At 28.7% G+C, this 12,281-nt stretch overlaps 2 protein-coding genes across 2 annotated transcripts; both read left to right on the plus strand.

Moving 5' to 3' along the window:
* Positions 1–2,739: 2,739 nt before the first annotated feature.
* Positions 2,740–8,049, plus strand: OCT59_015476 (uncharacterized protein; the record flags this gene model as incomplete). Its single annotated transcript, XM_066140032.1, has 11 exons — positions 2,740–2,968; positions 3,066–3,893; positions 3,964–4,105; positions 4,180–4,835; positions 4,934–5,234; positions 5,597–5,661; positions 5,724–5,852; positions 5,945–6,825; positions 6,884–6,924; positions 7,178–7,489; positions 7,566–8,049. The coding sequence occupies 11 exons, from the start codon at positions 2,740–2,742 to the stop codon at positions 8,047–8,049; spliced, it is 4,068 nt and encodes a 1,355-aa protein (XP_066002852.1).
* Positions 8,050–9,889: 1,840 nt separating this feature from the next.
* On the plus strand, positions 9,890–11,975 carry OCT59_015477 (uncharacterized protein; the record flags this gene model as incomplete). The annotated part of the gene is made up of 2 exons (XM_066140033.1): positions 9,890–11,554; positions 11,622–11,975. 2 exons carry the CDS (start codon positions 9,890–9,892, stop codon positions 11,973–11,975), a joined length of 2,019 nt encoding a protein of 672 aa, XP_066002853.1.
* Positions 11,976–12,281: the final 306 nt, after the last annotated feature.

A 12,281-nucleotide genomic window follows, 5' to 3' on the forward strand; every position in this document is an offset into this window, starting at 1 on the left:
ATTCAATACGAAAAGAATGTTTTGATCAGGATCAAGATTATTCCAGCAAAATACCAAATTTAGAGCATTTAGACCTAAAGTCCCGATAAATACGAGTCATAATATTTTGAACAAATTTTTAGTTTTTTAAAAACAATAATCAAAAAAATTTATAATGTCTGTATCCGGATTTGTCCTATCCGGTTACGTTAAAAGATTTCAACATTTTTACCTCTGCCTGAAAGATTATAAAATCAAATTTTTGAAAAATTATCTGAACAACCTTTTTGATCTTAAAAAAATATCTTGGTTTATATGAATAGCTGTTTATTTGTTTTATATGTGCAGTTAATTTCCTGGATCATGTGAAACATTCAGTTCCCCATTCTTTTTTTTCGAGTTATTTTATCCCAATCTGAATGGAAATTTTTTAAATTTTGTAAATAATTGCTTTAATTTCATAAATTCATAAACTTTATTTTCTTTAGTATACCGATAAAAACTTATATTATTTTTTTTGTACGAGGATACTTTTTCACATGTTTTTCTAATTTATCACTATTAACTGCTTCACTCCATTCTTCTCTAGTTACATTCCATTCCTTGAGTTGTTCTTCAATGACGTCTAATCGGTTCTTGGGAGTTACATTTTTTTCAATTCTGACTTTTATTATGAATCGATTTAACAATCTAAGCTCCTTATGATTCATATAATTCAATCGCTATCCCCAACTCTTCTTCGTCGCTAAAAATATTGAATTATTCTTTCATTGTCGAACATCCTCCCCATGATACCAGCTTCATCTATTTCAGCTTCATCCTTAGTCAATTCTTTATATGCTTGGCATTTGAAACCATCTACATAAATATTGACTCTTTCTATACGTTAAAGTGAGCCGCGAATATAAATCGCGCTTTTTATGATATACCATACTGTACATGCTAGAGTTACCGTATTTGACCGTTATTAAGCACCCTTCTTTTAGCTTAATTTTGAGTGGATGTTGTTTTTTAATGTCCAAAATTCTATCAATGATATCTTATGATCTAATGGTCGCAAGAAAATAAAATATAGTTCATTGGGTTCGTCTCAATCAATGGTATAAATTTCATAGTTTTTGAATGAATATTAATCAAGATATAATCACTCTACAAAAAAAAAATCTGAAAAAAACTCCAGTTTCTGGATCTCTTGGTTAAATCCGTGCCACTGTAAGCTAGATCCGGATATAGTTAACGTTTATATCTAAATATATTATCCTAAAAAATCGTACAAAGGACTTATATTTTATATAAATTTATTTTAACGCAGGGCTGGCAACACAAACTTTCCACAGATCGATGATTGTCGTAGACATAAGCTTTTTCGCATTGAACGTGTGAATTTGCACAAAATAATGCGGCAATTTCGATTACGTGATTTTTTTTATTTTTAATGATAACAAAGATTACAGCTAAATATGCGGATAAATAATATATTAATATAAAATAATAAAGTACAATTTCATATACATTGTATTACACAATTTTTTTTTAATTTACTAATTTAGATTTTTCAATAAAAAATTAATAACGAAAAACAGAATGCTGATTGTATGATCTGTAAATAATAAATGACATTTAAGTCATCGCTAAGGCAAAGGGAAGGGCTTAAGGAGTGGTTACATAAACAGGCTATATGGCATCCACAAGTTTCATTTAATGGCCGAATATGTATCATCAGGCTGATATACTATATTTGCCACAAAAAAATTTTTCCGCTGAATCTGTGTTATTACACACGTGTAACTAAAAGTCAACTTTTGAAATACGAGTTTAATAACCATTAATGAAAACGTTCGTTGTTTTCAGAATGATAAATTGACCTTTTTCATACCGTGCCTTCTTTTATAAAAGGACAATATATATTTTCAGCTTCTTTGTACAATTCATGCAGGAATTTTTTTTTCAGCCTCATTAGTACAGTACACGTGCCAAATTCTTTCATCTAATAATAATAATAATAACAATAATAATAATAATAATAAAAGTAATAGTTTATCGTGTTAACTACTTTTTGATCTTTCAAAGAGAAAAAGTTTCGTTCTGATGAACTTTTATAGTATGTTACGTATGCATGCAATCTGCACTTTTCACTTATGGTTACACTACTCTACTGACAATATCGCAAAAATTTTTTTCTATAGTGACTTTCCTTTCTCTGTCGCTGCAACAACATTTGGTCATTTGGTACAAGTAAAAAAAAATAAATATCATTAAACTTACCTGCGGATTCATATTCATAAGAAAAGGTCAATAATTCAACAATAATAAGACATACTTTTAACAAAATGTTATAGGAAGTAATTTTAATAGAATTTTTTTTTTTGTATAATAATAATATTATAAAACAATCATGATATAAATTGATAATCGATAATTTATACGTTTTTAAAAATTAAGCCATGTATTATAGGTGGATTAACTTAAAAAAAAAAGATTTTAGATATATATTTTTTTTTAGGACAAATTTTTTAAATTTTAGATATCTGTTGTATTACACGGATTTAATAAGCCTTTATTATGAAACAAGAAATGAATTCAATCGTGACAATGTTGATGGCTACACAAGTCTTGAAATAAGGTTTTCTTTGTTTAAAAGGTAAGATTTTTGTTTTTACTTTTTTTGTAAAAACAAACAAATAAAAATAAATGAATAAAAAATAGATAAATTTCAAAAAAAAAATTGATTTCTTTTTTTTTTAATGTAAAAAAAAAATTATGTCTTCATCTAATCCAACTGATAATAATAATAATAATAATAATAATCGAAGGTCATCGGCTAACCTCGTAAATTTTGGAAAGAATTTAAAGAAGAATTTGACTTTCTTTAGTTTCAAAGATGACACGAATAATATGTTAAGTGCTGAAAAGGATATTCTTTTCAAAAGTGAACAATATCAAATCGCGATTTGTCAAAATGGTAAATTTGCTGTAACATTTGACACAGGTAGGAATTCATTTAAAATTTATAAATTTGTGTAATGTTCATTATATTTTAATTATAATACTAAAATAAGTTCTTTTTTTTTTCTTTAAAAAAAAAGAAAACCTCCGGATTAGAGTATTAGAAAATACAGATCATCGTCAATTCAAATTATCTGAAGAAAAGACTAATTCGGAACACAATTCAAACAATCAGAATGATGAGGAAATTACTAAAACAATCACTTATTTCAAAATAAAAGAAAATTTAGAAATTGACAAGCTATATAATATTTTCCCTAATCGAAAAAATAATAGTAACGTTGATGGTAATATTGATGGTGATACGGACGACAGATATAAATGGAGTTTAGACATATCAAATGTACAAAATTATCAAGACAAAAAATATTCTATCTTTATTGCTGTATCTCGCATAGATGTTAATGAGGATATGAAAGGAAAAGGTACAAAATCTGATTATAAGAAAAACACTATAAAAAAAAGATTTCCAAATTCAGATGTTAGAGTTGATTTGTCAGGAAATGAAACTAAGAAAGGAACAGCAGTTTACCGTCTTAAACTAAAAAAGGACGATAATAATAACTTTGATCTTGAAGTAAAATATCCTGTAACTTATTATTATTCTGACAGCGTTTCAGGAATATGTAAATTTATACAAAATTTAGACGATATCAGTCAAAATAAATATACTTTAAAAAGATTTATAGTATTGAACTTTAACGGAATATATAATTTTGAGTATAATTTTGAGTATAGAAGTCTTGACTTAAATACGAAATTTGATTACCCAAAAAGCATTGAAGATGAACTAAAGCATTGGCATAAAGAAAATACAAAAGAAGACTGTATGGACAAACTTCTTGCGTGTCTTTATAATCAATATTTTTTGGTCGAACATTATAAGAATAATGTACAGATGCTTGAAGGTAAAATCATAATTAATATCATTTATTTTATTATAATATACTTTTGAATTTGTATTAACAAAAATTATAGTTTATGATTTGGTGGACATGAGCTTAAAAACTACTCCAAAAAGAGTCGAAAAAAAAGATAAGCACGTTAGAAGGTTTAATCACAATACTTTTTCAGTCAGCAAACTACAGTTGTGTTTTACTCGGGGACTTAGCTCTGTTAAGTAAGTTTGTTTTTATTATTTGATATTATTTTATATATATTTATTTATTTACCTCGAATTGAATTATCTCTTAGGTTGTTCATTATGGAGAATGGACTGGAGATTGCATCAAAAAAATTTGATGAATTAGACAAAATTTATTCACTAGAATTCATTTATAGCGATGAAAAATTGCTTATAATAGGCGAAAAAAATAATCAGGTGAAATTTGTGATCTGGGATATCTATAATACTGTAAAGGCCAAAACGATAACGTTAGAAAATTTTTCTATCGAAGATCTTAGTAATTGTTTGAATTGTTTGGCCAGAACTTCAGGAAATATTTTACAAGTTGATAAAGAAGGAAAAGTTACATCAGTTCTTAAAAAAATCGAAAATAAATTAAAGCAAAATATACCAAAAGAAGCAAAAGAAAAATTTAAAAAATATACCAATAGAAAACCAGGTAAAAAACCTGATGGAAAAATGGATGGAAATCATACGATATATCATGATAAAGAATTTGATCCGATAGTTATTGATAAAGAACCTTGGGTGATAGATGAGTATGAAAGAAATTCTTATTGTCTTTATCAAAAGAAAGGAGAAAGAATACAAACTTTGCAGCTTATAGTTGGCAGATCCACGGTTCAAATTTGGCATCAAGTCTGTGATGATAGTAAATCTAAAGATGAACTTTCTAAACTCCCAAACAAAGGAGGACCATTTCTTGAATATATATGGGCGAATGGTATCCCGATAAATCAAGAAAGGGAAACAACAAGATTAAGAATTGTAGAGTATAATATAATAAATATAAGCCAAATGATGGATCAAGTCATATATTAGATATATCAGATGATTTTTATTTGAAAGTATATTGGTATGAAAGAGTTTCGAATGTGGATAATAAAGGGAAAACAGAAGAAGAAATTATAGATATGGAGGATAAAGAAATAGAAAAAATGGAACGTAATAGAGAAGCGGGAGAGGAAATGGCAAAGAACGGTATCATGGAAATGAAAGAAAAAATAATTCAAAAGAAAGATATTATTGAAAAAGCTAATGCGGTAAGACGCGCTTGTAGGGCATTAGAACATCTAAATAAGCGCAGAAGTTTTCTTGTGACTGATTTATTAAAATACATCAAGTAGGTTACCGATTATAATTTTATTTATTCATTATTTAAGCTTTTTTTTGAAAAATAGAAAATGATTAAATTTCTTTTTAATTAAAAGTATAAAGAAATGATAATGTATATTCAACATATAGTCTGGAGGTTTGCTAAATGTAAGCCTAAAGAATTTAAATTATTAGACGTTCGACATAATATCATGAAAAAATTAATTCTTGGTGATTGCAATTATCTGATAAAACTTATATTATTTGGAGAAAAAAGTATTAAAGATAATAATGGAAATGAAAAAAAAGAGGAATTCGTAATCAGACATATACCAAGAAGTGTGTCGTGGCCAGGAAAAGAATTTATAAGCTCCGGTTTAATGATAATAGTCTAGGACTAGAAGATAATGAAAGGCCAGAAAATGATATGGAATTAGCAATTTATCGGTACAAAGGTAAATTGATTTTATGACGTGGCTTTTTATCGTTGTCAATAACTTAACTTTAATATTTATAGGTCGTGAACTTAAAGATACTGTGGTTGTTGCTTATCTTTTGGAGTATTATTCTAGTCATGCAACAGATTATGCTGGTTGGATGAGTACTGTATCTAAGGCATTACCTTTATTATTTAAATATAATTACGGTTTGTTTTTTTAAAAAATTCTTTCATTTTTATTTTCCATTCAATACTTCAAAAGGAATTATGATATTCACAAAATTTATCTTATAACATAGATGATTATGCCAGAAAGCTATTTCGTAAAGAATGTTTTGCAAATCAAGATTACTTTTCAACACAAGATCCTTATAATATTATCCCAGTAGAATATCAAGCGAAACGTAACCGTAACATTAAATTTAGGGCATTTAGAATAGACAAACTGCAATCTGACGAATATGAATGGTACAATAGAATTACTAGAAAATTATTTGATCCTTTTAAAAAAATGCGCAAACTCATTGAAGATTTTGATAATTACCTTGAGAAGTCGCCATTAGCTTTAAGAGTTGTTCCTCTTCCTGAGTTTACCATAAGTAGAACTCCACAGAAAAATAGGTTTAATATTGCTTCAAATATTTTTTTGTTTTTATTTATACCACGATGGTACAAAATTAGTCGAGATGAAAAGAATTTGTTAAGTTCTTTTTCTAGGGTGGTACGATACGAGAATAATGATGATATGTATGACAATCCAGCAACCGAAGCGGTTATTGATTTTCGTTGGCAACAAGCGAGAAATTTTTTTTTCTTCCTTTTTATTCGATTTCTTGTTTTTGCCTTTTGTTTCATATTTATTAGTTGGGAATATTTGAATCATGAAGTTATAAGTTGGAAATTTCGAAATTTTTTATTTGCATTAATTCTCATATTTTATTATTTAGCAACATATTTACTCGCTACTGAAGTAATACAGTTGTGTTTTCACGGGCCTAGAAAATATTTTGGTGATATATTTAATAGTTTTGACATATGTTCCATTTTACTTCCCATGATAGTAATGTCAATAATGCTTCTACATTTTAAATTTTCTGATGGCTTTGCAAGCGTTGAATCAGTTGATATGGGATTGATGGTGGGGACATCATTCTCAATTTTCATTCTTTGGGTCGAATTTGTATGTTTTTTTTACAATTTTTTGTTCTTTTACATATCAATTAATTTAATATTAACAGATGATTTATAAATTAGGTTTTATATCTTCGCCTAATATCAAGTGAGTATAAAATTAAACTTTTTTTTAAAAAAATATTCATGATCAAATTAATAATTAGTTACTTTTTATTAGAAATAGCCATATATATTTATTGTGTTATATATATCATCAAAAACATATTTCCATTTATTTTGTTTATGTTCATTGTAATAATGGGATTTGCGCACACAATGTATAATCATTTCAATTTTAATATATTGAGTTTATTTATTTTATTTAATTTAATTAATAATTTTTTTTTATTTATATCCAGGTTTATTTTACTTAAGAATCCTAATGATCCCAAAATTAAAGTAAAATCAGATACATTAAGTGGAGCTGTTACAAATATAATAAATAATGAAACATTATTTAATATTACGCTTGAATCTGATTATGATGTTGTAGATAGGAACGATAATCCATTTTCGTCCTTTTCAACGGCAATAACGGCCGCATATTTTTGGTTGAATGGTGATATGATTCAAAAAGATCGTTTTGATTTTTGGGTTATTGATTTATTTACCTTAATTGCTAGTATTTTTATTGTAACTGTTTTACAAAATATGTTTATTGCTTTCATGAGGTAAGTTATTATTAACGATATTATTAATAATTTTAAATACGATTTTATTTAATATTATATATTTGTTTTATTTTAGTGGAGTATATGTAAAAGCAGAAACTAAGGGTAGACAAGCTTTATTAAGATTTAGAGCGAATCAAATAGCAGATTATGAAGCATTAGAACATTTTCATTTTTGGCCTAATGAACCCGAACCAAAATTTATTCATTATATTGGTCAATCTAAAAATTTTCAAGAATGGTTTCAATTGAGAAAAGATGATCAAGGTGAAATTTATAAAGATTTTGATGAAAAAACTACAAATACAATTCAAGCTTTTATAGATGTTGATTATGATGAAAGTTCAATTTGGAATTTTGATGATAATAATTCATCTAATACCAAAGGTAAAAAGAAGGATTCTACTACAGCGTTGCCGAAAGAAACTATTCCATCAAATTCCTCAGAAAATTCTCAAGAAGTGGTTTTGAATGAGCTTAATGAAAAAATTAACGAAATAATGAAAAAAGCGAAAGACGATATTCAAAATTTATTTAATAATGTACCTCAAAACTTATGAGTGGTATAATTTTGTAATATTGGTAATGTGTAGTAGCTTAAAATAGATATTTTCTTGACGTTTCTATGATATAAGAACTATTTGATTTTTTTAAAGAAAAAAAGTAAAAAAAAATATTAGTAAGTTTGAACATTATTTCATTTATTTGTATTCAAATCAAAATTTTTTTGGCATTAATTTAAATAAAATAATCAAAGTAATCGTTTGATACCTGATGACTACTGTAGCAAGATGAGCTAGCTCGGATAATGCTCCGATCTCTTTTTTTCGATATCGCTGTTCTTATCCGGATAAATATCTGGTAAAAAATCCAGTTTATAAATCATATAAAATATATTTATTCATAAAAAAAAATATTTATTTCAATTACATCGCAGCACTAGCCTGATCCAAACCTAAGGGCAAATGAACAAAAAAAACATTAGGAAAAAGAAAAATATTAGTAAATAATAACCAAGAAAGAAATTGGAAAAAAAGGCAGCTCCGCAGTATCGATCAAAAACTAAAAGGTGAAAGAACGATACATAGATTGTAAAGGGAATAAAAATTAAAAACAAAAAAAAAAAGAAATATTAAAAATAAAAAAATCGGCTAAAAGAAAAAAAAAACGGGTTAAGGAAAAAAAAACTGAAGAAAAATAAATTTGAAAAACCAAAAAAAACCTAAAAAAAAATTTTTTCAAGTCTTCACGGAATGAATTTTTAGACACTACTTTATCTAATAATATTATTAATTTTGAGGCGCAGTATTATATTTAACAAAATTTTTAAGCGTTTTTAAATTTGCTGCGGTCCGCAACTGATCTTAAACTACGACTCTTGGATTATGGAAACTTTACTATGTAAATCATCAGGAGGAACAATCCATTTCGACGATGTAGCCCGGAATAACCTTAGATCAATTAGAAAATTTAATTTTATACTTTTAGAAATTTTATTTCAATTGATTATTTAATTTGCTTTGATTAAAAACTATAATTTAGAATTTTATTGGTCGTTTAAATAGGTTTTGAAAATATTTTTGATTAACATAACTCAGAAATTCTTTTTTTTCTTGAATTTTATTATTTTTATATTAATTATTATTTCGTTGTTTGAACTTAGGAAATATGTATTTTATCTACTAACAATAAAATTTCTTTCTGCACACCACCTGAATAACAATGATTAAACAAATCATGCACGTAAAGGTCGTAAAGGTGCGGGTGGTCATTTCACGATTTTCACGTGTTTCTATGTTACACAATTCAAATTAGTTATACAGAAATTTAATTATATACTGTAGATGAATTTCGTTAATGAAATTATCAAATTCATATTTAATTTTGTAAATTTAATTACACGTTCGAATATGATAATACAGTCGCCACTGGATATAACGAACCTTCTGTTTCGGGAGATTTGGTTCGGTATATAGTATCGAACTTCTGGATAATTTAGGCCAAATTTGTAGTGCTGGGCCGAATTATAATTTCAAAAATTTGGCCTATTAGTATATAGTCACATGACTGTTCATTGTGTTCTATTTTATTAACACGCATTTCTTTATTAATTCATAGTGATAGGGCGAGAAAACGGAAACTCTTTCCGACGATCGTTAAATACCAAAAATTCACAGAAGAAATTTTCACCATAAAAATACATTTCTCTATAGACAAGTGTCATTTTTTCTACAAATTTTGGTCTCTACGCACTCCTCGGAACATTATCATATGAGTTTTGCTATAGGAAAAAAATTTTCAAATAAATTCCTTAAAAATTTGGAAAAAAACTATCGTCCTATTTCTAACGACGAGGATATATATCTCACCTACTCGTCTTCCAACAAAAACAAATTCAATATGACTTCTAGTCAACCTGCAGCGCCTTCTCAAACTGCTAACAACACTTCAACAGACACAACTATGGAAGAAGCAACGACTTCTTCTCCTACTCATGCTCTTTCGCACAACGAAATTGAACTTACATCACGTGACTCACATGAACAAGATGTTCACACACAAACACCAATCACTGACAAATTGACTAATATGGATGTAGATCCCATAGATACTAACACGGATAAAGGAAAATCACCGGAAACACAATCAGCCACACAAACAAACACCCCTAATCCGTTACATATTACGGTGCTAACAGATATATTTACACATACACCACAAGTTTCAAACAAAGTTCACAAAGGATTTATTCCTAGAGATAGTTTTCAGTCAAAACTTTCTAACAACGATATTATCAATCTAATCAAAACGTCATTCATTAAAGATAGCAATGCTTTCAGATTTGACGTCAATACAACGTCCACTTATAGATACTTTACCATCCATTTCAGAACACGTGACTCGCTCGACCAATACATAGCAAATAGTCCTGACAACCTCAAAAACATAAAAATTTACGAACTCACCAATGAGGCTATTAATACGTTAATAGAACAAAAATTCTCCAACCTAGACCAGGCTGTTATAAAAATTATGGATATACCATATAATTATGATACCTCCATGCTTATTAAGCATCTCGCTGCAAAAACAGGCAGCAATATCATAGAACACAAAGAAATTAAAAAACCTCCAAGAAAAATTCCTAACCGCAATAACCGCGGTCGTCCTATTTTCATAAAACCAGCTTATAAGCAACTTATTGTCCAATTTGACAAACAAGCAGCATATGATTATTTCATGAAAGAAAACTATTGGAGCCTCGAAATAGAAAATTTCGTAGTAAGGATCTTACCTGGTAACACTGAAGACCCTGAATATAAAATACGCACCAGTAATTATTTTAAGATCACCGGACTTCCCCTTAACACCACAGCCAAGGACATTGAACCTCTTATCAAACACGTCTACGGACGAACTTGTACATTTACACAAACTACCAAATATTCAACCATGAAAAATGCTTATATTTACGTCTCACCTAACAATTATCCAGTGGACGCGTCCAATGGAGCCTCCTCACTTTTCGAAGGATACAACCTCCACGTTCTACCAGGACACCTTTCACTAAAAACATGTAATATTTGTGGTTCACCACTTCATGAGACAAATAACTGTGACGACAAAAACTTCGATACAGATCATAATAATCGGAAAATCTTCAAAAAACGATTTATTAAACGTAACGAGGAAAAAATTACAATCAACGATAACCACAGAACCAGGTTTAATCACGTCATCACTTTAAACGCAAACAAAAGATCTCCCTCAATGTCACACGACCCGAAAACCAACCATACACCACCGCATAACTACAATAACAAGAAATACCAACAAGCAGGTAGCTTATTATATCCAAGACAAACCAAACAACCAACCAATAACCATAACAATTACGACAAAAGTAACAAGGATTTCAAATATGATAATTCCTTTATCGCCCCCCACCTAGACAATCCCCAAAGGTCAGACACCAATCGTTATGAACAACGAATTACACAATTGGAATGCCAAGTTGAATCCCTCTTAAATAGTGTTAAAACACTCCAAGAAGGAAAATCTAAAGTCGATAATACTATCGCCGATATCCATCACAATCAGACTTGACAAATACGACACAATTCTACAACAGCTCACGACTAATATTAATCTACTTAGTCAAGAAAAGATTACACAACATAGAGAACGTAATGCCAAACCACCAAAACGACTGTCACCGTACGAGCAAACTTCGTATAAGGCAACTAAAAATAGATATAACCTAAGAGGCAATAAACAGGGAAACATATCAGCGGAAGACAGCGAACAGCATCATTTGGCAACTGATGACGATACCGATGCCCCTGATGACGCCGCGATGTCAGACGGTGCCGTCTTCGAAGGAATCATTGACGAAGTGTCAAATGCTTCATCATCTGAGCCTAAATTTTCAGTTAAATCCTACAATCCCCTCAACCTCCTCCCGCAGTTTAATGCGACACGTTAATATACGTGTTTACCATTAAATCAAATATATCCCCCTTTTATTTTGGACATACTTTTTGGATTTTCCCATTTTGATATTAACGGTTTATTATTCTTTTTTATACACATTGATTCTTTTTACATACTTTTTTTTATGGAATACACCAATTTACAACCCCCAGCTGACCTTGAAAATCAGCCTTCAGAACCAGTTCTACAATATTCTTATAACAAATATAATAAAAACACAAAAACACCAAATAATCATAAAAATCCCCAAAACCACAAAAATAATAATCAATACCTCCATACCCCAGATAATAATGAT

Source organism: Rhizophagus irregularis, chromosome 23 (assembly GCF_026210795.1).
Source record: "Rhizophagus irregularis chromosome 23, complete sequence".
In the NCBI taxonomy this organism is placed as follows: Eukaryota; Fungi; Glomeromycota; class Glomeromycetes; order Glomerales; family Glomeraceae; genus Rhizophagus; species Rhizophagus irregularis.